Source organism: Aptenodytes forsteri, unplaced genomic scaffold (assembly GCF_000699145.1).
Source record: "Aptenodytes forsteri isolate BGI_AS27 unplaced genomic scaffold, ASM69914v1 Scaffold418, whole genome shotgun sequence".
Lineage (NCBI taxonomy): Eukaryota > Metazoa > Chordata > Aves > Sphenisciformes > Spheniscidae > Aptenodytes > Aptenodytes forsteri.
The window spans coordinates 617,155-643,091 of NW_008795245.1; the positions used below are offsets into that span (position 1 = coordinate 617,155).

The 25,937-nt window shown below is 39.1% G+C and overlaps 1 protein-coding gene across 1 annotated transcript in view; it reads right to left on the reverse strand.

The window, feature by feature from the left end:
• Positions 1-3,857: 3,857 nt before the first annotated feature.
• NELL1 (neural EGFL like 1) overlaps positions 3,858-25,937 on the reverse strand; it is a 299,408-nt gene continuing 277,328 nt past the window's right edge. The window contains exons 16-20 of the mRNA XM_019471923.1: positions 22,110-22,250; positions 12,887-13,080; positions 7,148-7,324; positions 5,172-5,396; positions 3,858-3,908 (exon numbers count right to left, since the gene is read on the reverse strand). Of these exons, the coding sequence (XP_019327468.1) occupies positions 3,858-3,908; positions 5,172-5,396; positions 7,148-7,324; positions 12,887-13,080; positions 22,110-22,250 (788 nt within the window). The remainder of the gene's footprint in view (positions 3,909-5,171; positions 5,397-7,147; positions 7,325-12,886; positions 13,081-22,109; positions 22,251-25,937) is intronic.

Below are 25,937 nucleotides of genomic sequence, written 5' to 3' on the forward strand. Positions count from 1 at the left end.
AGACCCCCCAGGTTGGATTTTTTTTTTTTTTTTTAATTTAGACCACCATGATTCTTCCTTACACCAGTTTAAATTTCGATGAGCGCCAAAGATCTACCTTAAGAGGAACAGTAGCTTGTTGGCAGGTACATATTTCTGATGGCACAGTGTGTTCCTCAAACAATTATGTCTTATCACAACACTCACTTAAAATTTTACATCGAACTGTATCATGGGGCCCTTTTAAAAATCCCCTCATTAATGATGATCACGTAAGTACCATTAGATGTGAGACATTCCTATATTGCTTGTAGGAGTTATGATTTAATTCTATTACAATCTACTCCACCATTTGTGTAATCACTCCTGACACTTTACCTTTTGTTTCGTAAAAATTATCGTCTGCCACCGAAAAAAAAAAAGACGGTATTTTGTTTGTCATTGCCATCCGATTGGAAAGGTGTTATCAATCAAATGTTGTGCACAGTTATACTTGAAAATTCACTGACAGCTCTTGGGAGAAGCTGTATTACTGGAAGACAGTTGTTACCTAGGTCTCTGAGGCAACACAGAGACACTAATAAATCTCCCACACATTCCCGTGAATTAGGTAGGTATTATGCAGCATTTGTGGGGAATAGTTTGGATTTTCTTCGGCCTTTAATAGTGACTAGCATGGCTCAATGTGGTCCATGACTCTAGGAGCCACTATAAAGGAACACTTGCACTTGCTTTATCTCAGTAGGTGAGTTTGCAAACACACAGGGAGCAGAACTGAGAAGTCGCTTCCCTCACAAGACACAATACAATGTTCTGGTTTAGTACCTAGGCTGAGCTTTTGGCCAAAAGGAGGAGGCAAAGACGTTTTACCAGAGCTGGAATTTTCACTTTCTGTTTCTCGCTCATTTATTTTTTGTCATCAGAAGTGTTACACGCAGAGAAAATATTCCTTTACAGGATAAGTAAATAGAAACAGCTACAGAATTCCAACCGCCTACAGTGTACAGTGAGCGTTTCGACCAAGTCCCTTAACTAGCAGCGAGTTTCCTTTCACAGAAGTTATACTGGTAGTCCTCCTCACGTTAATACTATTGCTCTTATCTTCTGAGCAGAGAGAAGGTCCATGTCACAAAGAGGAGATTTTTCAGAAATTATTATCATAAACTTGATTATTATTTTTTTTCAGCAGTTTCACTGTAGTACCCAGAGGCTTACAGGGAATAGGGAATTTCATCAAGAAAGAGGTTTTGAAAGTTCTTACCTTGGTCACAGAGGAACATAGTGAATTAAATTTTCCTCCTCAGTGTGCTCTTTGAGCTGGGGCTATGGCTTCTGAGTACTCTGAAGGTGAATGTGATGTGACTAGTGATCAAATTGCTTCATAAGGAAAAGTTCATCACAGTCGGGGTAACTGCTTAAAATGCAACATAAACAAACAGGTCTGTGTCAATATTTTGAGTTTGTGTAAACAATTCAAGCTGTATCACTCTGGAGATAATGATACGTAATGCCGCATAAAATGCTCTGAAAGGGTTTTACTGAATTAATCTGCATTTGAGTTCTGGAAGAAAATTGGTCTGCGCAGTGGAAAAATGTGAACTTCCGTGCTCCCGTTGAATATGATCCTAACAAGATCTGGAGCTTCCAGAAAGCATCCTGGGAAAGGGCCTCACTACCACAAGGTAAATGGGAGAAGAATGATTTTCAGACCCTGCACTGTCTTTAATCCCATTCACGGAGCTTCAGAAATTGGTGTGTATGACAGACTGGAATATATGATTTTGTCCGAGTAAGTATAAATGAAATATTTCTTACCACTCTGACATTAAATCTAGTGTTTGCTACCGGGAAAACACTCTTTCTCCTTTTAGCAACATCACGAGTTCAAGTCTGGAAAGGACAGTGATTAGTGTTTTAAAACTGCTAATAAAACTAAGGGAAAGCAATCTGTACATAGGAGTTTATTTAGATGCCCACAAGTTTTAAATCATTCCCCTTTATATCTCAGCCCACTGGATATCCCATCCAACTGAATTACCATTGGGTTTTACAATGTGATATACAAAATGAGCTGACATTATGATTTACAAACATCCTTTGAGTATCATATAAAACACAACTGTTTCCCTTATTATACAATCATTAGGGCAATGCAAATATAGTCAATACATTAGTAGCTGAAAATGATGGGGCATTTTAAGAAAATAAGTTTAACTTTACCACACAAACCTGTTAGGTAAAACAAATCCTGTTTAAAAAATGGGAATAAAGTTGTCTGAATGATTGCAAGTAACTTTTATATTGTTTTGCCACTGTCCTCTTATAAGAAACATAATATTACTTCATTTAAAAGACGACTAATTTTTTCACTGTATAGTCACACTTCATTCTTACTAATCAGTTTCACATTTGCTGCATGAAACTAGGCAAAACTCACAAATGTAGACTTTCCAAACTGTAGCCACTATACTTACTTCTGCACTCTTTTCCATATACTCAGTGTGTTTAATTAAATGAACAAAAAGCAAAAAACACTACACAAATGAGCAGAACAAAACACAACAGCACGTTAAAAAGGTGACATTTAAGCTGTAGATGCCATCGTTGTAGAAATATATTCCTGTTCTAATGCCACAAACTTTCTAGCCTCATGAAAAAACCAGACATCAGCTGAAGAGAATCTAAACTCTAACCTCGATATAGGGCTAAGAGTTTTAATTTGTATTTCTGTCAAAATTAAGGTAACTAAACAACACTGTGTGCGTGGTAAATTTAAAACTAAATTTTTCTGAATGTTATAAAATACAAAAAGAGAAAATCTGTATCTGAGCTGTTAATTGGGTAATGAAAGTTACCAAGTGTTAAGGTCTCCTGTCCCGCATGTTGCTGGTACAGGTGCTTCTGCACTTTGTCATTATGGTGGCAGTAACTGAGAATGGCAGACATCATTATTACTGCAAATACAAAAAAGGAAAAATTCTGAATCATCAATGACGCTATAATTGAAAGCAAATTCTAACCTAGTCCATTTAAATTATATCATCTTAAGGCTCTCTGACTGTTTTATCACTGCACAACTCAGGTAATCATACCCTTTTCCAGCACTTGCAGTTTCTCTTGCAAAACAGAATACTGATAATGACCGGTGATTCTTTCCTGAATATGTGTTGAACTGGCGGTGGAATGTGTTTTTAATTCCATTTCTCACTACAGGAGTCTTGCTGCTGCTCCGCATGTTTGGAGAAGAAAGTGCTTTTTTTGCCATTTCATTAAGTTCATGGCATTTAATTTTATAAATTTTTAAGACAGACTTATTCTGATTACTTCCATTCTGTCCAATCAAATATACCTTTGAATGTTTTAAAATGTTGGACAGCTGTGAAATATAAGTACTATGCAATTTGACTGTACATACATACATATTTTCATAAATACATCTGACAGGGACCTTGGAACTAAGTGTGTGATATCATGGGACAAAATCACAACAGGCTGTCTTATTTGTAAAATCTAGATCTAAAGTAAGAAGAGCTGAATTCTATCATGTGGCCAATACACAAATTAAAACAAAAATACAGCATTAGATTACCCATGAAATAATTTAAACGTATTTGCAAATGTCTTGACAGGAGAAGTGTGTAATTTACAACACTGAAAACTTTTAACAACCACTGACTTATATGCGCTGTACTGTAAGTCACCCGGACAAGGCTAGCAAGGATGAGCGTAGTGATAGGTCCCAAAGGCAACTCCCAAACATCTTCCTCATGCGGAGACTTTGGTAATTGTCTGTTGTATAAAACGCCAACGCATACGACTTCGTTTCAGGTGTTAACTTCATCCGTTTTCCTCCCTCGGCACAGTCCAGTCTGACTACGTCAGTTATTGTTGAGACACTCTAAATCCACCGAGCAGCAGACGTTCCCATTCTGCACAGACAAACAAGCAGGTGTCAATCACCTCCGCAGAACAAGTTACAAAGAGCAAAGGGGTTGGTGGCACGCAGAGGTAGATGCATCTCTGACACATCTACTGCGTACAAAAATCTGCTTAAGCCATCATCCCAAGGTGTCCTCATCGGTCCCAACTGTGGTGGCTTTCTGAGGAGGTTGGCTTTGCCAAATAGCACTGAATTGGCCTGAACTACACGTGAACTACAAACCTGGATGTGAAAGACTCAGTGGTCCCCATAATAAAATACAGCACAGCAATGGCAACAAAGATGATTTGATTTGTTTTCTCCCGTGCAAGAAAGTTAATGGAGAGAGTTTTGATGCGATCCATGCAGGGAAGCTTTCTGTTCGTCTGAAATAAGCAGATAGTTCAGATTCTTGATTCGTGGCAGATATGTATGGGGGGAAAAAAAACCCAAAAAACCATACGGCTTTGGAGTTTAATCCACTGTTAAATACCTTTCTGCAACATCCAGTCATTTACAAACTATCTTATGTATTAAAAACTACAGCAACCACCAGAACCCCAAATGAGCAATTTTTTTCCTTTTTTTTAAATCCAGCACAAACCAATAGGAAAAAGCTACCTTCAATAATTTAAAGCCCTGGAGCAACAGCTTGGTTTCCCACAGTAAACGAGAACATTTTATATATCCCAAACCAACATTTTCATAATTCTGATATTAGCACACAGTGGGGTCACCACTGCATGGAACAGGGGAGGACAGACTGCATTTCTGCATTAGAGCCATTGGACCAAACACATCTGGATGAGATCAGGGAACAGAAACTGTGACATTCCCTTCCCGCTTCTATTGTGGGAGTGCCTTCATCCCTCAGCTGGAGCGCATTTCTACTTGTATACTTGCTGCTGAAACTTTTATTAGTGCTTTTGCCTCTGCTTACTAGCTCTAAAACACATTTTCATGAACATCCACATTAGACAATTATTAAAATATTAGCCTAGATTCATACTGAGAATGCCTGAAGGGCTCTCCGACATAATGTCTGAAAGTTGCACTAGGATATTACATATCTGCACTCAACATTTTCAACAAGCACAGAATTGTTTTGTTTCCACCCTGCAAAACACAAAAGGCGTGGGTTTTCTGTAGGCTTCTGCTCTCGGGTCTCATTTACTTCCCCGAGATCTGAAAGTGAGCTTTCAAGGGCAGAAAGTGACCCTGACTTTATGCAGCAACAAACATTTCCATTACCATTCTACCTTGCCCATCGTACCTTGCATTTGCAGGTTGTACAAGGAGATCCCACCATTGTCCATACAGCGCCGCTAAGTCTTGTAATTCCATAACCATCTAGACAGGTTTTCCTGATGTCGTAGGCGATGTTGTCAGCCAGACAGGGGTCACTGACACAGTGGGGACAGCACTCTCCTTCTGAGATGGCTGTGTACTCACAGTTTAGATTCGGGCACAGAAGAGGCCAACAATCCACCTCTCCTTCCTGTAAAAATTGAAGCAAAGCTCATTGAATTTGTCGCCATTTGTTAGCTACCAAGAAACTTGGCATCCTGTTGAATGGAAAAGTTTTATTTTCCCAAAATTGAAATAAACTTAATGGATCAGCTCTCAGTTTGGTTGATCATATAAATGCATGCTTGAATACCGAGCTGAAGTTTCCTAAATGTAGCAGAATATCATTTGGTTGTTTCTTGACTAAACAACAACACTGTCATAGTCATTAGAGCAGAATTTGAGTTCTTTCGGTTTTTTAAAGGCAGCATTAAATATTGGGTTCTAGTATTTTCCATAAACTATAATTTTTGCAGTGATCGCCTTGCAGACTCATGCCCTCTCTCTTTGTCTGGTCACATAAACATCTCTGCGGGATCACAGCAACTGTTTAAATAGAAAATTAACACTGCAGATAGACGTAGGTTAGTATGTTTGAGAAGCATTGAACATCGATCTAACATAGCAACAGCCAAAATCGATTTTACCGTCAACTCCTAAAGGAATTGTTAGAGCAACACCAGTTATGGTCCGCTGAGTAATTTTATTTTAGTATTTAACTTTGTAACAAAAGCAGTTTAGTAGATAGAAAGACGGAGAAGAGAGAATCATCAGGTCGCTTCTGCAGGATCCATGTGTCTAAACTTAACCTGCAAAGGGCTCCAATAACTTGCATTATGCTACTCTGTAAGCACTTCAGATGTTGGTAACATCACACACTGCACAGAACCTTACATGTAGCGCTGAGTCAGTGCATCACTGTCTTTTAGCTCTGTATGTTTATCAACCCAATCATAAAATTAGGCAAGGAACTGCTGCCACAAACTCGGTATCCCTTGTAAAACACGTGACATCCAGTATTTGCCATTGCTGCTAGCTGCAAAGGTTTCTTGCTGTTCTTTTGCAAACATTTAAAAAAAAAAATCTTAGGAGAATATAAAACACAATACTTAACTGCTGTACATTATGGATAATTATCTCTTTATAGTAACTTAGCTTTGAATGTAATTTGTTTCCTGATGCTCAGACACCTCTTGATTAATATAATATATAAAGACAATGTTATACAGACAGCTATAAATGGAAAACTGATACTTTTAATGAAGTTCACTGCTGCACTAATTAGTGTATCTGTGCAAGAATTACAGCTTTAGGGAAATAATCTACAGTGCCTAATGAGGAAAGAAATACTCTTTATTTTGCATGTTTGTCTAGTAATTTCAGTTTTCTCTCTCCTACTTTTTTTGGTTAAGTTTTGCTAATTCACCATGTGGCCCTGGCACTCCATTTTTCCAGCATTTGCTGAATGAAAAAAAAAGAATTGCATTGTCCATTTTGATAAGACAGGTACACCAGCTGATGTAATTAAAAGCTGAAACTCCTCCAACCAAATCCATCGCATGTGAAAAAAACTTTAAAAAGTCATTTAAAGATCAGACGACCTTATAAAAGTTCTCAAAAGTAGACTAATGCTAAAGTTAATATAGCGTCAAGGTTTCCAGGCTTTTGTCAAGCTTTTCATTTTGTTCATTAGACCTACTTATTCAGCAGTAAGAGGAAAACTGATGGTGTAGCTTTCAGTTCCCTGGTGCTCTGCAAGTGCTTTATCATCATTCCCAGCCTGAAAAGCAGGTGAAGAGAGAGCCAAGAGCCTGCTTCCAGGCATGCTTTGCTAAAAATCATAATCTTTATTATTCTTGCTCCCTTCCGAAACGCTTTACCCATATGTCGTGGACACCATACCAGGCAACGGCACTGCTGACAGCTGTAGGTCCAGTTGTCCCCACTGCGGTAGAGCTTGTGCCCAGTTTGGTCGAGGCACTGGCTGGTGACACGGGTGTCACACTCCGGGCAGCAGAAGAGATCAGCGCTGGGGTTCTCGCAGTCACAGGCTGTCCTCCGGCAGAAAATCCTCCCGTCCTGCGAGGACACATTGCCCTGCCGTCAACCACAAACTGCCAGACAGCAACCCGGATAAGGTCACAGGGTCTCTATACCAAAGGGCACGTCTTTGGCATATCAGGAAATACTAAGTTCTTAATGTATTCGATGTTACCGCCAACAAGGACTGGATCCTGCCAGTTGTAATACCTCAAATACCAGTTTTGTCCCAATTTCTGTCAGTGCATGGATCCAATGCTGTTTGAATCTGAGAATACTGTTTTCCTGTCTCCAGCTAATTGAATTTAAAAGAAATGAGTATCTCAGAAGAAATATAATGAAGCAATTTCATATCTCATTGGTTACATCAACGAACTCTTCAAGCAGTTGCCGCTCTAATACATACAATATTTGTTTAGCATTACTTTGACTGACTGTATCACTGTGAAGAAAATAACTTGAATAGATAAATTGAAGTTAAGAAGGTGGTCCCTTTAACTTCATAGGAGAACAATATAGCAAAATCACAGCGGCACTAATCATTCTTTACTCTGAATTCACCACTGGTTCTGTTCCACATCTGGACCTACAGGACACCATCTTAAAGCTAAATGGACTTACCATCATCCATTATAGTTCTGTTCATGTATTAAAGAGAGCCTGTGGAATACAGGCTCTCAAAATATGATTTTGCTAAATATTTGCTTACAGTATTGGATGGCTCATTTTGTTAAAGACCATTAAACAGAAATGTTTGAGATAAACAGAAGAATTGCTTCTGCCTGTAGAGAGAAAAGGATATATTCTCTGCATCAGAGAAAACCAAATTGATTCTAATTCTAGTTATGAAAATTGGACAGACTATCATGTTTGAAATTATACCCCTTACTGTAGGTGAGCCAACATACTGATACACCACGCGTAGACTGGGAACTGAAATCACAGTTAACAATGAGGAGATTATTGAAAAATTTTAACATGAACTTATTTTGCATTCAGCGCTAGTTCTTGGATTAGTCCTTGATCAAGCAAAGCGTCCCCTGCAGCCAATTTGAAGGTAGAGCTGTGAGAGGAATGAAGCTATATTCTGCTTTGGATCACAACTGTACAATCCCTAAAACAACTCCACTCTTTTCATTGCAGTTTTTCCATATTCTCATCAGAACCTTGTTCTGAGTCTATAAACCTGTATCTGATGTAAGAAGGAAAAGTTTTTTTCATTGCCACCAAATAAAGGGATACCTATCAAAGCAAGGGAATTTATTTCCTCTTGATCCTTTTAAAAAGTGATTACTAAAAAGAGTGACAGCAGCCCGGGATTCCTCTGCCACAGGCAGACAACGTAGCCATAACCACAGCATGTAGCATGGGAGGTTGTTTTGTTTATGTTTTGATGTAGGAATCTGCGTTTGGCTCTTGTTTTTAAGCAAAGCCAATCTTGGCCACAATGCAACATTTACAAAATCAGCATCAGGGAATCACGATACCCCTGTCAGTCGGTGTCACTGCTGCATTTCTTCATAGTTTTGAATTGATTAGAATATTACTTTCTGTTGTAAGAATAATTAAAATGATTTCTTATGCCTAACAAGGAAAGCTGAAGAGAACACAGAATTACGGAAATGTAGGAAACATGCTAGGTTAACATGGATCTGAACTACTTTTGCCAACCACGGGGCATAGGACTAGATTGCCCTACAGTCTTTATTCAGTTTTGTATCAAATTAAGATAACTAAGGATTCTGTACTTGTCGCTAGTTTGCTGCTTTAGGTGTGGGAGAAGGAATAAACAAGCTTTCTTTCCTTACTCAGCCATCTGAGTAAGTCATAAGCTAAGGAAGACTGGCAGTGGCCCGTTTCCTTAGCCACAGGTTCGGCCGGGTCCAGATGCAATGCCAGGAATAAACCCTTTCCACAAAAAACAAAGAAAGAAGTCATCTTCCCCTTTCAGCAAGTGGTGAAAGAAGAGAGCCGAAAGCCTTCCCTGACGGAGAGTTATGACTAAATCTCCATTCTTGCAGGTGGGAAAGCACAACCATCTTTCCACCCCTTGCTGAGGGTAGACATCAAGCAGCAGCTCAGCACAAAAGCTCTGCCAGGCTGACTAGCTCCAGGCACATGGGGTCGCACCAGGCGTCCAGGCAACCCAATGCCCTCGACAATGGCAGTCTCTCTCCTCTCCATAATGGAGTGATGATTAATAATGGCTAACAATAACCTGTCTGCTTAGTTCCAATTCAGTTTCCAAGCTTTCAAGATTAGTTTTCAAATTCCCCTTTCAGCTGGTGACAGCGCTGGTAGTTCTGTGCTCCTCTGAATTCCCGTGCCGTTACCTCTGGGGAGCAGCTAACCTTTTACGTTGCCTTTACTCTCTGTATTTTAGAACACTGACAAAGCCTGATGATTTTGCCAGAGACCTTTTGGTAATCGTAATACACTGCTACTCTCTTTATTCTTTGAGCGTCTGTGTTTTATCTACAACCTCATTAGTTCCATGCCTTTCAAAAAACATTTTTATCCCTATACTGCAGTGACACAAAGCCTCTTAAGCTACATCATCTCACTTGCATCTTTGCAGCTCTATAGGAGCATTGAGAAATATAGAGAAAATTGAGAAATATGTAGAAAGCAACTTATTTTCTTTCAGTGGGTAATAACATGTAGCATCTTATCAGTATCTCTCCCTCCCCATGTTCCTCACTGAATCAGTTCTACATGCTTCATAAGCATCAGTGGTAGGAACACAAAATTGTTCTTTACCAAAGGAAAAACTGACACACAAGGGAATCACTGTAAAGCGTGACTCAAGTTTTCACAGAGCCCCAAAGCCAATTTGGACAGAAATCAGACCCTGCAGAAACCAAACCACCAAACAGTTCTCGCCATCAGGAACACGCTTCACCTTGGCACATCCCCCTGTTCCTAGTGCTGTGCTTATCCCCCAGGCTTTTTTCGTACAGGGAATGGAGGGTTGTCTTATAAGAGGACAGACTCAAAAGCCCAGATATAGCCAGACTGTACAGCCAGGCTTAGTTTTTTCATGGGAGAGAGGAACAGCTCCCCACCTCCCATCAAACTTCTACCAGTCTTGTGTATTAAATCCACAAGAGTTCAGGAAGATGCCTGTAGAAGACACATCAAATATACTTAAGGTACTATATTAATTTATAGTTTTGAGAATGTATGTTTTTGTAAACTTTATATTCATTCAGATGAACGAGGATGGTTTGAAAAGACTGGGCCTGATGACACACTGAAATAACCCCCTGTGCTTCAATAATGACACTTTGCTTCATTATATAACTGAAGTAATATAATTTCTCATATTCCATAGTATCCTACTCCACAAATAACCTTAACTTCAAAGTTAAGTAAGGTATTTAATTTCTTTTGCACCAGATTTTAAGTTAAAATATTTTCAAGATGGGATCTATGTGTTTTAGCCACTGCACAAAATACACCCACCTGATCTTTTCATAAAAAATCTGAAATGCTGATTTGTCTCCTAGATAAAACAAATGAGTAGGATCATTTCAAAGTTCGAGTAAAAAGTATAGGGAATGATTTAGTTACACTCTGCCCTTTTCCTCACTGAAAACTGAGCAGGCTGCAAAAAGGTCGAGTAGGGCCAGCTCTCCGTGCAACTGCATGAAAAGGAGAGAGTCCTGCAGCAGGTTTGAGAAGTAGTCTGGTGCAACCTGATTTAGTTGAAGATGTCCCTGCCCACGGCAGGGGGGTTGGACTAGATGACCTTTAGAGGTCCCTTCCAACCCAAACTATTCTATGATTGGAAGCTATCACGATTTATAAAAATGTTTTAATAACATATTTCAACAAACACTGAGTGAAGACTTTACGTCCTGCCTGGGATACGATAGAGGAGGAGCTCTCCCTGTTTTTCCTGTTCTATAGACAAGAATTTGTCTCTTGAAACAAGGCAGCTACTGGAGTGAAATTAAATGCAAATGTTAATTCACAGAGGAAAAAACTGTGAAGTGAGGAAGATATAAAGGAAGAGTCATAGCTACAAACAGTGCCAGGCTTAGTTTAAAATATCTATGTACTAGTTAATCATTTTGTGTATTTTCATATACTAATAAGAACATTCAACATAAGAAATAAGTGCAATGAGAAATGGCAAATAAAACAAATTACAAGCAATCTAAAAATGGGAATACTAATAGTTATAATTCTGCAAAGGCAGACCAGATGTCTTCACATATATTAAACTGTTTATGCTGTTGACTGGAAATCCTTTCATAAGCCAGCCAGTTCCCCAAGATTACAATAAAAGCTTGATATATATATTCAGTGGAGTTGTACACTCAGCTTCTACAGGAAGGCGTTTTGGGGAGCTTGAGTCTACTTGAAGTAAAAAATGTAGCAACTAACAAGAACATATTCCCTTTCAAGCCCAAAACAGCAGTGTACTTTGCGGGTTCTATTCACTCTAAAGTCTTGATTTTCCCTTCTGCTATACTATTGCAATACAGAAATGATCACGCTTTCAGCTTCTTGCAACTTCAAAACAACTCTTCCCCCTTGTCCCTCCCAAATCCTTTAATGCTTCTTTGGCTCACCAGCATTAAGACATGGGGACTGATAGGCCACTTCTCATGCTCTGTGTTCAGCTTTTCACAGTGGTCAAAATCTCATTTTACTTAGACTTATGCAAGGGCCAATAATGTTCTGCTGTGTCTAAGGACAGCTTTACCAGTGCTATGAACGCATCAGGTCAAAGCGGCCGTAAAAGACCAACCATTTCTCAGATTGGTGCATTTCTAAAATTCTTCTCATTTCAATGACAACATTCCTCTTTTAACTAGTGAAAATGAGGCAAGCAGAGTCAAATGTTCTTTTGACTTGGTTACCACATTCAGAAAAGAACTGATAATTTCCAGGGGGGAAAAAAAACCAAAAACTGATCTAAGTGTTAATTCTAAAGTAGATCTACTTATACTACGCCTGGCTTCTCCAAAGGTGCAGAGAGCTGCACTGCTCAAGTGGGAGAGCTGCCAACACAGCCAGTCTGGGATGAGGAGGAGAAAGCTGGCCTTCACCCTTCCTCACTTGAGGAAATTAAGTGCCTGCTGCAACTTTGACCCATGCTCAGGCCTTCCTTCTCACCCAGTTAATTCACGTGTATTCCAAGTAAAGGGAAACACCATCAACAGGAAGATGGTTGACAGCAGCACCTGTCCTGAGAGATGCATATTCATGTGAAACAGAAATTGAAAAGAGTTTTCAACATTTCTAGTAAGCGTCCTGATCGCCTGCACAATCCGTTAAAGGGTAATGCAAGACCCTCAATCAAGGCACGCTACGAGTGGCTCTGGCCCACGGGGTGACACGGTAGAAGCCCAGCAGGATTAGCCATTATTCAGCTGTGTCTGTGGTTGTGCAAAATAAAGAAAAAAGGCAACTTCCCAGAAGAATTTCCCCACCACAGCTTCAGCGCCCACAGCAGAGCTTACCTTTTGCCTCAACCCTTTGGGCTTAAGCTAGTATTTTTGCCAATGCCAGTGGCAGTGCAATATTGGGTTTCTGACATGAGCCCAGAGAATTAAAGGACTCCTGAAACCCAGACGAGCTGGATCTCACCTTGCAGGAACAAACGGAGCATCTGTCCTCCCTCAGGGTCCACACCTGCCCGTTCCGCTTGAAGCCGCCTTCATGGGGACAGTCTCCAGTGCAAGATGGTCCGGACGGACAAAGGCAATCGAACCCTCCTGCCAGGTTCACACAGGCTGAATCGTTCCAACAGGTGTGGGTCTTTAAGGCACACTCATCGATATCTGCAAAACAGCAGATTTATAATGCTTTGGACAATTTTTTCACAGGGCAAGTTTTATTTCTGTATTAAGTAATTATTGCTCATCTGCCTTTCTGGTGGAAGAGGGTGCCTTCTTTCTGCTATCTTCCATGTTTACTTGCTAGGCATTAAACACTGATTTTTTTTTTTTAGGTTATTCTTCAGTGTTTGTTTTGATTTCACCATAAATTCTTAAACTATCTCCAGCAGGCGTAATTGTAAATGCTGAGACTGACATACCTAGTGGAACTGTGTATCAATGATGAATCTGAACCTTCAGACAAGGGTGTATAGTGATTTCCCACTGACTGGAAACTAGCGAACAATCAGAGTGACTTTCTGTCAATTAGACCACTCTCAGTTCTGGATTTTACACCAAAATAGAAGTGCACTATTCTTCATAAGTTCCTAGCATGATCAACATTTCCCCGTACTAAAATCAGTCGGTTGCATCCTTTTCCCATTGCTAGAAGGTATAAGTGAATTGCAAAAAAAAAAAAAGGGGAAAAAAAGAAAAAAAGAAAAAAGAAAAGGAAATACAGACAGACATCAGAGGCACCTTATACAGGAAAAAAGTCTTAGAACAAAGCTACACAGGAAAAGTATGATTTAGCAATGACACAAAGAAATAAGTAACAAAAGAAAATCATTATACACTAGAGAAAAGTGAATTACAGTATCCCATTAAAATTGCTTTTGGAAGGTAAAATATAATTATGCTATATGAATTTATCTAGGGATTCTTTTTCTTGCAGCAAAAGCCATGAGATTTTTAAGTACATTGTGAAAAACAGGTATTTCTTTGGACTGTTCGTAAACAACATATTGACAGATTGTCCAGATAAAATACCAGTAAACTGGTGGGTGTCCCTTGTTCCAACACGAACAATGAAGACTGTAAGCAACAGCAGGAGGAAGGCTGGTTTTGAAGTACGTGATGGTTTCTATCACGAAAATTCCAGAACACTATTATATTAATTCAGAAATTACAAGGAAGACTCTCACACTCACCATTTAAAATTACCTAATTGCTAGTGTGAAATTTATAACTGTTCAATATTACTCAAGAGTACTTTGAATTCCTTTCTAAAACAACAAATTTAAAAATTCAATAGAATTTACACAGAAAATTACCTAAAGTCTAATTTAGGTGGGATGTGATGGCCCTACTTTTTGGACGACTGCTATGAGTTCCCAAGTCATCTCCTCAGAAAACCAGAACTTTAAAAAATGTTAAAAATTCTCTCAATCTGCTGAAGGAAACTCTCTGTAACAACCAAATCACTAGATTCCCTCTGACCTGGTTAGTAAAATCCCTGATTTCAGGAATTGATTTCAAGTCATAAATAGTCCAGGAACAAGTGGAAATGTGGTAGTGCCCTTGGATTCGATCAAATGCAAAATCAGCCTGCACAACTGAGTCAGGGGCCTGGGCCGCCAGAAAATGGCTGTTCCTCTTTCTGCTTAAAAAAGAGAAGCTGGAGGCAATTACTCTGCAGAAGGGCTTCCCTCCTGGGCTAACCTGTGGGCCAGTCCTTTGTCAGAGATGTTCCCAGTGGCCTGATAGCACGATTCGATTGCTCGTCGGTCAGACTTCCCTAAAAATGGTGTGTTTTGCTCCCCTGACAGTCTTAATTGCCAAAAAATAACATTATTGCTCTAATGCATACCTTAGCACTACTGAGTACTCGAAAGGTCCACTACCAGTGGTGTAAAAGGTGCTGCACTAAGAGAAATTAAAACTTGTAGTTCATTGTTTAACAACTGCCAGAGTATCAGAGGAGGTAAAAACCATGAAGAGTGACATGAAGAGAGCTACGAATGAACTGGTATGAAAATGAATTATACCCAAACAGCTACTGCAAGACTTAAAGTATTCTTAAAAATACACTATTTTCCTTTCAATAGAGTTTGACTTGTATTTTATGTTGAAGACAAAGGTATAAATGAAGCATTCGCTTTGTCTGGTGATTTCACCAAGTATCCCCAATATTCTCTTCCCCACCATATTAAGGGCTCCTTGAATAGCATATATATAGGATGTAGCAGGATCACAGTGCAGGTTAGAAGGGTAGCTTTCACAGTTCAAAACTAAAAGGATTTCACAGATTAATATAAAGCCATATTGCCTACAGAGTTCCATGTAATTGCTTTACTTATGACACAGAAATCTAATTCTGTTTCCATGTAATTTAACAGATTTATGGAAAGCCAGATGTTAGCAATTATAGAAACTAACATTATTCATATTCTCAATAGTACAGACCTGTTCACACTGCACAAAGCCAACTTAATCTGTTATACATATCCAAAAGGGAAGAACACCTTATTTACGTACTGCTACTGCTGTTCTCCGTTTAGCACACATAAAAAGGATGCTCCCGTTAGGAGCAGCCCAAACTGGTAAATGGGACTTCTTGACAAAGAAACCAATCAAGCAAAACTGAGTAACATAGCATGAACATAAACTCCTAATTGCTACTCAGTTTGCTCATTTTTTTCGTTCTTTATGCAAATGATGGTTTCTTATTATTTTATGGCATTTATTATTTAAAAGTTTTAGTCATTAATCAAATATAAAAGGCTTGGACACTGCACTCATTTCCAGCTGAACTTTTAATAGAGCTAATTTTCTGAGAACATCCCTTTGGCAGTTTTTTCTTGTCGCTGATTGTATTTCTAAAAGTCAGAACAAACAGCCAGCGTTCCCAGTAACTTGAGGAAAAGAAGTTATAAGCGTAACATGTTTTTGTCCCTTTCACTCTTTCAGGCTCAAACCAGATTGGGGGGTGGGGAAGGAAAAAAACCCAGACAAATTCTCCCATATCGTTAGCTCAAGAAAGTATTTCGGTTTAATGGAGATCAAATGGACTTGCTCATATTGAGATGAGATCAGCATGTAGGTGGCTACGCAAAACATGGAAGAAAGTACCCATATTTAGTGTGAAATTTCTCTCAACTACAGGAATCAATGTGTCTACTTAGGTGTTGAAAAACTAGCCTAGTTTAAAATTCTGAACATGCCCAAAACAATCTTCTAATGAATATGAAAATTGTATGATAAGACTCTTGCATATAGATTATTTTTATATTATTCAAATCCTTGCTCAGCTCAAATTCCCCACACCCTCCTCAGGTTTCATTTGCTTTTCCACAACTGCTCTCAGAGATGCGGGCCCCAAGCTGGAACATTTAATGATGGGCAAAGCAAAACTGTACACAAATCTTATTTCCCATTATAACAACACTAGGTAGGAAGAAGATGAAATATTCATTTATAAGTCAAGCAAGTTTTAAGAACAATGGCCAAGTACATATGTGAAATAGCAAGGAGACTCCATAGTCTTTCCCTATGTTTAACACAAGAACAAGATGTCTGTCTGGACTTTTGGGGGGATTAGTTCTTTCATGCATCCTGTTAACCTGTGAAAGCAATCTCATTTTCACACCTGGAATAGGACTTTGCAATCTTATTCATTATATTGAGATAATCTGTGGTATAAACTACTAATTAACCCAAGTAAAAGTGACAGAGCTTTACTTCCCCGCTCCACACAGTTCCTTTTCAAGGAAAAGTGGGGATATAGTGGAAATGACCATAATCAGACACTTGCTTGTAATGCTAGCCTTATGATATTTTCTATCAACAACATATAGCCAACAGCAAAGCGACTGTTGCTGAGACATGCCACCTCAAACATTGCACAGGACTATCATAAAACTGATCAAGGTCTTCACTCTTCAAACGCTCCCAATCTGTGCTTCTTTAAACAAATGTATGGCAACAAGTACCTAATCATATGTATTTTAGCCGCAATGCAACTAGTCACATTTTGTGGATGGGAAAAGAAAGCAAGCAAACCATCCAAGACATGCTCATTTCCCACTATACTCTCAAAGTACATAAAGATAGCTTGGTAACGTGGGCAGACAAGAAATCAGAATCAAAATGGAACAGAATAATCCCCTGAGATACAATTTCCTTTTCCATCCTTTTTGGCTGTAATGAGAAGTAATTTGCCTCAGATATTATGAGAGGTCCCATGGCCACTGTATTTGAATGGGGTAGAAGACAAGCATGACTGTACATATCAACACAAGTTCATTAACTTGGTTTCACTGAAATTTTAAACCAATCCCTAGCTACTTCATTTCTTAGTTTTCAAGGCTATTCAGGTTTTAATGGTATGACTTTTCTATAGCACCTTAATAAATGTGTGCAAGCAAGTCGTGCAGTGTGGTGCTCTGTAATATCATGATAAGCTGTTGCAGAAGAAAGAACCCTACTAATGTGCTAATTTTAACTGTTATGGTACATTAAACCATTACAGTATAATGTTAACGTGAAAAATGTATGCTGGGCTCCCAAACCAATGTATGTACAAGTTAACTAAACACTGTTTTGACATATCATTTTTCACAGGCAACTTGTCACTTAATGTATTCACCTTTTTTCTAACTCAAAGAAAGTGATTTGGACTCATCTTTGAAAAAAAAAATTTAAAAAATCACTAAACAGATTCATTTTTAGTTAGAAAATATTTTATGATAGTACTTTTACTCTATAGAGACGTAATGGCATTAAAGAACATTGCATAGTAAATCAGATTCTGAATACAGGAATTATTAATGCTTTCTAGAAATACAGAAATGACTAAACACAATTACCTTGAAGACGTGTAACAAAACTTTCTCTCAGAATACAAGAATCAGAATTTACTAAATGGAAAGTAAGCAAGATAATTTTTATTTTGCAGGATAAAATCCACAGACAGAGACTGATATTATAAGCTTTAAGAAATTCTATGAGCAGAACAGAAGAAAGTTGTAAAACGGCAGGTTCTAGAGTTGGTCTTGGATACTCTGTACCATACACAAACCTTTCTGTCTAAGTACCACTTCCCTAACAATAGATAGAAAAGCAATTCTCAGGCATATAGGAAGATTTTCAAAGGATGGGTCTAGCTTCTTGTTTGACACAGAAAGGGGGCAAAATAAACAAAGAACAAACCCCCTTTCCTCTTACTTTCTAATCTAGGTAACAGACAACACTGCAGCATACTACGGAGTATATGAAAGCTTCAGGAATTGATTTTAAACCCATTCAGACTTGACCCTCAAGCATTGCTGCACCCAACTTTTGTGGGAGCCTAACACGTGTGGAGTTTTCTCTCACAAGCTGCTGACTCCTACCTTTTTCCAGCTTTCATTTGCCCACAGCTACCCTAACCCCGCAGTGAGGTCTAGCTACGCAACCTTTCAGGATGAAATACGTGGTGAATCCTGTGGTTTTCTGGTAGGAGGAGGATCCGTGTTAAGCTTCCCTACAAACTTTGCACTGATTCTTAAAGAAAATTAAAAAATCAACAACTGACAGGGACTGCTGCCTTGGTTGTTCTTCCTTCTGTGCTTGCAAGTCACAATGTAGAGACCCAGAAACACGAAACGTCGTGAAAAAAATGGAATCAGGAACTCTGCACTCCAGGGTCTGAACAGCTCTCTACAGAACGGAAGCATCTCACTTAAAGAGAGATGGAGATTAGAAAGTATAATTTAATTTGCTTTTATTTTTCAGTTGTAGATAGGAGCGAGCTTTGTGGGATGCTATTAACTTCCCAGAATACAGCATTTCTTTGCCAGTTTTTCCCTTCTTTTGGTTCTGATAATCTTAAAGGTTATCACTGAAAATTCAGTGGTGAGGGTTTATTCAATGATTACCTTATGAGGTAGCAGTATTTGGCAACAGGTACTTGGTGCAGGGGAAAAAACAATGTATGCCAGTTGCTTCAATGTGGTATCAGTAGAAAGTAGTTAATACCGGGGTATGTATCATATGACAACTCATACTTCTCTATGAAGTATTTTTGTTTGTTTACCTTAAAGTGTAGCAAAGCTCCTATTAAAAAAAGGAAAAAAAAACCAACCTAGCAACTATAGCCTACATGTTTTAATTGCCAAGCAAACTTTGGTAGCCACTTAGTACAGCAGTTGTCTTTTGCCTGCAAGTAGTATTCTTAATAACATATAGTGAAAGGCCAGTGCGTCATAAAAACGCTACTGCTGGAAATTAAACTACATTCTCTTAATTTGAGCCTGCTCACCATCACCTTATGAAGCTGACATCTTGGATGTCCATGGAAATATATTCCCTTTTCAAAGCTGCCTTTGGCTGATATTTTGAGCAATAAAAGAATTTTCCCAAGCTTGAAGTGGCCTGGCTAAATCATACACCCTTATTACCCAAGCTCTGGTGCAATATGATGACCTTCCCTGCCACATCCATTGATTTACACATTTGTCCCTTGCCAGGTGACAAACTCACCTGTTTTCTCATAGTCAATGAGAATAAAGCTTTTAGAAGCACTGAGGTATCACAACGCTTCTCAAATAGATGTTATTTTTTTAAATGTTCTGCAAGCACTGCAGAGACACGGCAAGCAATGACTCAGCTCCAAGACCACCTACGTATAAATGGAGGGAAAGGGGGTAAACCAATAGATACACAAATGCATCCAGCAAAAGCAACCGGCTGCCTGGGCTTTGGGCAATCTGTCAGAGCTGAGTGCTCCCTCCCACTGCCTTATGATTTTTATATGTTATTATCATTGTTATTATTTTGTGGGGGAAGGTTTAATCTGTTTTTACTTGTGTTCTTAGCCTATTAATTGGTGTCCAAGTTTTGTCCTTCACAGACGAAGAAGAAACGTTTCAAAACATACTGAAGGGCAATGGCCCAAAGCCACCTCAGGTACACACTAGGATTTCAGTATACGGTCTGTAAAATATGCCAGGACAAAACGCTGTTGCAAAGCTGATGAACCTTCCTTTATCTGAAATAGAGGGAATGACTCTGGCCCTGACTCTAAATATTCCACCATGCAAACAAGCTCTGTAGAGTGATCAGTCAGTGTTCAAGAAACTGAGTTTTAGCTAGAATGTGTAGTGTTATCTCTCTGTCATTTCAACCAATTCTTTGTTGCACTTTAAAATAAACATCACAGTTCGAAATTGCTTTGTCAATATGGGTTAGCAGAATCTTTCAATTAATTTTTAATTGGTTAACCAGTATAATGAAATAAAATAAACTGGTTTGTTCTCTTCCTCACTGGTACCCTGCAGCAGATGGTTCAGAAAAGCTATTTAGTTAAAATAACCCCACTATTTCACATTCTGTTTACAACTTGCATATGGCAAGATGAGCACCTCACCTTACGACCTTCCAGCATGCTGCGCAGGTCAAAATAAGGGCAGTTTGTTTTCACGAAAACTCATCCCTTCAGTCTCCACAGAATACAGAACGTTTTGGGCTCCTTTTTGCTGTGAGGTAGCCAAGTGCCCTTCCTTTTAATAGCGATGCAATGCAGCAATACGGACCTTTTCAGCAACGGAGCCTAGCTATGGGCCATTCGAAACCACAGTCTTGCCTATGCACCTGCCTTCTCCTGAGACCAGCCTCAGCCTTAGATCTTCTTCGTCCCAAAACAGCTACGTCAGGTCAGCCTGGCAAGGGATGGGGTTCCCCACGCAAGCAGTACAGGCAGGCATCAGGAGTGCTACAAATGCCCCCTATCCCCAGTTGCCTCGGGGCTTTTTGAAGGTTTTTGTCACGTTGCTCTGACTTCTCACAAAGCAAGTATTTTCAACATCGCTCTCTCCGTCATTCCTTTTACAGTATTTAAAGAAACCAGAGGAGAACTCTTAACATTTGGGAATCTGTTTAGAAATACATGACTTTCACGTGGTGTTTTATTTATTAAGTCACGAAATGCTGTAAAATTTGCCTTTTTTTTTTCTTTTTTTTTTTAACCACAGCCACCGCAATGAAGTTCACTGCTGTGATTTTATTGAGCTCCCCGTCAGCTTAGGACAATGTGTAAAAAGCTAATGTAGCTGGACAATCTACAAAATATCGGTTTTGAAAATAATTATTGTTCCTCTGCATTTTTAAATCACAATGCTATCTTATCCCAAGGACTTCTAATAGCCAAAATTTGTAAAAGATCTTAGATAGAGCCCTTTGCACCTATGGACATAATAAAGGAAATTTACAGTGTTAAAAAAAAAAAGAGTCTTTTACAGAAGAAGCAGAAAAGCTTTTATGGAAAATTCATAGAACTGAGTAGAGATGAAATAACTGAAATTCCAAAGAAAGGATGTAGAACTATGAGAAGTTGATCTGTATCTCTGTAGAAGTTAAAATGGGATCCTTTCTAAATAGTTTTAAACTCATCTGATAAAACATCATATAGAAATTGTGTATAGGGCTTCTGAGGATAAGTAAAGAGGTGGAAAAATCGTAAGGCAGAGGTAAGCCACAATTACCATCTTCACTATGATTTTATTACTGCTTACTTGCTGTAGTGGCACACAAAGTCTTACAGCTGAGTCGAGGGCACCCAGATTGCAAGAACCAGCACTAAATCCTCATGGAGCCTCATCCTTTGTCCTCCCATAGAAACAACCGACAAACTCCCCTGCACCCTCTAAAAATTCCTCTCCATTCATGCTCTTAGGGCTTTATCCTGCAAATATGGTGCATACAGTGATTGATGCTGTTCGCATAATTCTAAAAATAAAATTATGAAGATGCCAAACAATGCAAAACAAACAAATCAAAGCAACACAGACATACCCCAAACGTGTTCTCATATTGCTCTGCTGAAATTTGAAAATGGAAAACCAGCTCTTCCCCTTTTGTGGCCTATTATGCTCCCCAGAAAGCCTACTTTTACTTCAGATTTTACAGCAACTTACTATGATAAATGGCAAAGCGCAGTAAGTCACACTTTGGCTCTCCGACTGCCTCCCTGCTGTAATAACCACTCAAAAATGTGACGCGTCTTGAACTAGCACCCACGCTACGTGACTGGGGATGCTGACAAACACAGACACGCTCGCTTGCATTCTCATTTTAGCCTTAAACACAGTAACTGCTCAGGACAGTGTCTCAATAGTCACTTTATAACACCATGCAGAAGGAGGAAAAAAAGCACTATGCTGATCATTGCTTACCAACACAGGACTCCCCGGAAAGAGAATAGCTTCCATTGTCATGGAAACCGCTTCTGCACTCACAGTGGTACCACCCTGGGAGGTTAACACAGCGTGAATGGTTGTGACACTCAATGATGCCCTCTGCACACTCATCAATATCTGCCTCAGAGAAAAACACAAGCCAGCCAGGAAATTAATTTCCTTTGACACCAATGCTTTGTTGTTTTTTTTTTTTAATGTTGTTGGGTGTTTTTGTTTGTTTTTTGTTTTTTAAAAATCTTCCTTTAATAGGTGGATCAAGGTTTATTATGGTTCCAAACAACAGACACTTAAAACATGACTCACATAACAGCAATAAAAAAGAACAATAACACATCACAGAATTTGATACATACAAGACATTTGTTTACACCACGATTTGTTTAAAATGCAAAGCAAACATGCGGATTTTTTTGTTATTTGTTTGGGTTTTTTAACTCAGCAGTTACATTTGTCTGTGCATATAAAGCATTGCAGAGCAGGTTCTCCACTGAAAAGGCAGTTTCAGCGATATCCCTGCTTTACAAACTGCATGTCCAGGACACCTTGGAAAGAAAAAGCATTTTCTTCAGGATTAGCGTTTCTAGGGTTCAGCTGTGATATTGGCAGCTATCTGGCACTTAAGGTGCTCAGAGCACTTGGCAAACAACAGTTAATCTCTTTTGTTTATATGATCAAAATAAATACCTACTGTATATATAACCGTGTGTGACAAACAGAAAAAGCAGTCCATGTTTCAGCTGCAATAAAACATTTAGCTGGAAAAGAGCGAGGCAAACGACAGCAAGTCTGTAGCAATGGAAAGGTACAGCAAGATGAATACCCTGCTGAGTTTCAATAAATGCGCTGGTTTTATAAAGGAGTTTTAAAAATTTCTGTAACATGGTTAATAGAGACCTTGTAATTGCTAGTAACCTTGGTTAATCGCGGCTGGCACCTGGCTGCTTCTCCCCTTTGAGCATTTTCCAGCACATTTTGTAGGGTTGTAATTAAAATTAGCAAATTAATTATATGTTAACCTTGCGGTAATTTAAGAAGCTATTATATTTTCAGTCCTCTGTTTCTCTCAAGCTTTTTTTTTTTTTTTTAATCTTGGACAGTTTTCAGCTGGGTACCTTATCAATTAAAATGAACCTCAAATTATTCACAAATATTAGCCATTTTCACCCACTGAGTTTTTTTCTTGGCAATCAGCACATTTAAAATATGCATAAAGTTGTGTACACCAAACACACAAATTTGGGGAAAACAGGTTTTGAAACTGCATTTAGTTCTGCAAGCAAAGTACAAATGTCTCATGATCCTGATGCAAGACTGAATTAAGGTTATTAAGTAACCACAGAGTGTAGCTTTTATCTCAATTTACAAAGTACATACACCAATATGGTTTCATGGACTGCAGTGGAGTCGTGCTGATGTACGTTGAAATCGATTTGAATGAAGTATCCTTCAATAGAATTCCATTTTCTTACATCTTACAAGCAGTACCATAGAAAAGTTCAATTTTTCCTCATTTAAGCAACAATATTTATTCTTGTTGAAATATGGCTGAGAAACCTAAACAAATGCCTTTTACCAGTTTTGTGTTCACCCTCGCTCAAGAAAGAAGCAAGCTATCTGCATAACAGGGTTATAACCAGTATTTATTTCTAGCTTTATTTGGCTTCCATCTAACAATAAAGTCTATTTTTTAATGCTTTAAAATCTGTCACTGCTGCCACCTTTTCTGTACTTTTTACTTTGTAGAAGCTAATTTCAGTGTTAAAACACTGCACAAATCTAGCTGTCCATCAACGATGAGTGCTGCTTGCAAATTCAGACACTTTCAATTCATTACAGCAAATGGAATTTATAACCATGATCTTTTCACATGTCATGGCTGATGGAACAAGTTTAATCCTATTTGGAAACTGAATGACTTTGCTATTGCAGGTCAATTGCAAATGAATCCTTCTTGCTTTCTTCTCTCCTAGTGTTGAATCAAGAGCGATCCTGTTGAAAGACTGCTTCCTCAGGTCAGTCCTGTACTGGACCTCTATCCATTCAATTTTACATTTTTAGTTTACAAGATCAATAGAGTTTTCCTAAAGTTAATTTCTAAACTTGAGCCCTTTTGAAAGTGTATTTGATTTAGGCTCACGGTGTAGGTTACTAATTGACTGGTGGATTACTTTTCAGAAAGCCTGTCTGCCAGGATACCAAAACTAAGCAGCAGTTTACTTAATGGAAGAAGAGGAGCATCAGTGTGAGAGTCTCTCTAGATTATGTCAGTAATACATGGAACTACTTCAAGACTAGATGACTTCATTGTGGCAGTACCACACATGTCTATAGCTTTGGTCCACTGACGTTTAGGGAGACACAAACCAACTTCTTAAACCGGCAGAGCTGGGAAAACAGGACTCTTTCAGTTGTAGAGGTTCTTCCTTTACTTCCTTGATCTCCTTACACCAGCGGAGTTACACCAGCACTGCCCTACCTACGCCAGGGACAGAGGGCAAGGGAAAAGGAGGTGCTGCACGGGCTGCTTTGGGAAAATCTGCCACGAAAAACGCCATTGATGCAGAAGCAACTAGTAAAAAAATCCTTCAAGCTCTGCTCCCTACCACTACATCCCTGCTCCCAGAGCCATTTCCAGCTCACGGGAGGTGCCCTGCTCCTCTCCTTTTCAGGTTAAACTCAGCACTCCTCCTCGCTCCTCAGCCCAACCGTCTCCTGCATGCGTGTGCGTATGCGTGTGCTGGAGATGGGCTGGGCTGACGGTGCGGGGAGGGGAATGGGGAAGCAACCCTTCCCATGCTTCTGCAGCAAGTTAGCATTCCTTCGGCAACACGTCATTAGCAGCACCATGTCATACAATATGCATGAGGAGTGGTATAAACAGGGAAAACCCATTAGCGGCTTCTCCATTTGTCTAATACATTGCAGTTTCTTATTTGCATGCTTAAAATGATGTACATAAAGAGCAAAAGGGGAGAAAATATGATTAGGTCTGTAAGCTTCTCCTGTGGTCTCGTGCATTATCTGTGGCAGATGTATAAACATATCTCTGCAGGTATAGGAAAATATTATGGATTTGTTTTAGAAATTCAGAATGATTTAAGATGCTCATAATACCAAGAGGAAACTGCAAACAACAGCTTTGTAAAATGGTGTATCATTTACCGTGACATTACTTAGTTCACCTAATAGATCATTTCCATCTGGACATACGATGGCTTTTGAAAACACCTTTTTGAGGACTTTTTCTGCATAGGAAGATGTTGCTATACAGAATGGCCAGTTCAGGGAATTAGAATCCATCCACCTTTCTTCATCTTTGCTTTTCCATCTTTAAATCCTAGCACCATATTTGCATACTCACCTCAGGATGAAAATCTTTCTATCAAAGCCTGGTTTGGGGTTTTGCTACAGAATTTGAGCTATACATGCATTATTTTTTTTTTGTATGTTTGTTTTCTGTGTGCAGATGCTTACCAGAATGTGCTATATACACTTTCTTCATAAAGTTATGTTAAAATGAAATGAAAGTGTATACCTCTGATCTGAGAGTGAAAACAGTACAAAAGTTATAATCATTCTTCAAAGGAGCACAGAAAAACCCAATCAGAAATTCTGTAACGACACAGGCCAGAGGAAACAACGGGTGGACATTTTTTGGCTGTGTTCCCATACTTGAGGTCTTGCCTGCCCTCAATGCTCCTGGCAGCAGAGCGAGCACACGGCTCTCGGGGCTCCAGGCTCTGCCTTCTCACAGCATCCCGCCATGGATGGAGGAGCCCGAGTCTTCACATGCACACCTGCACC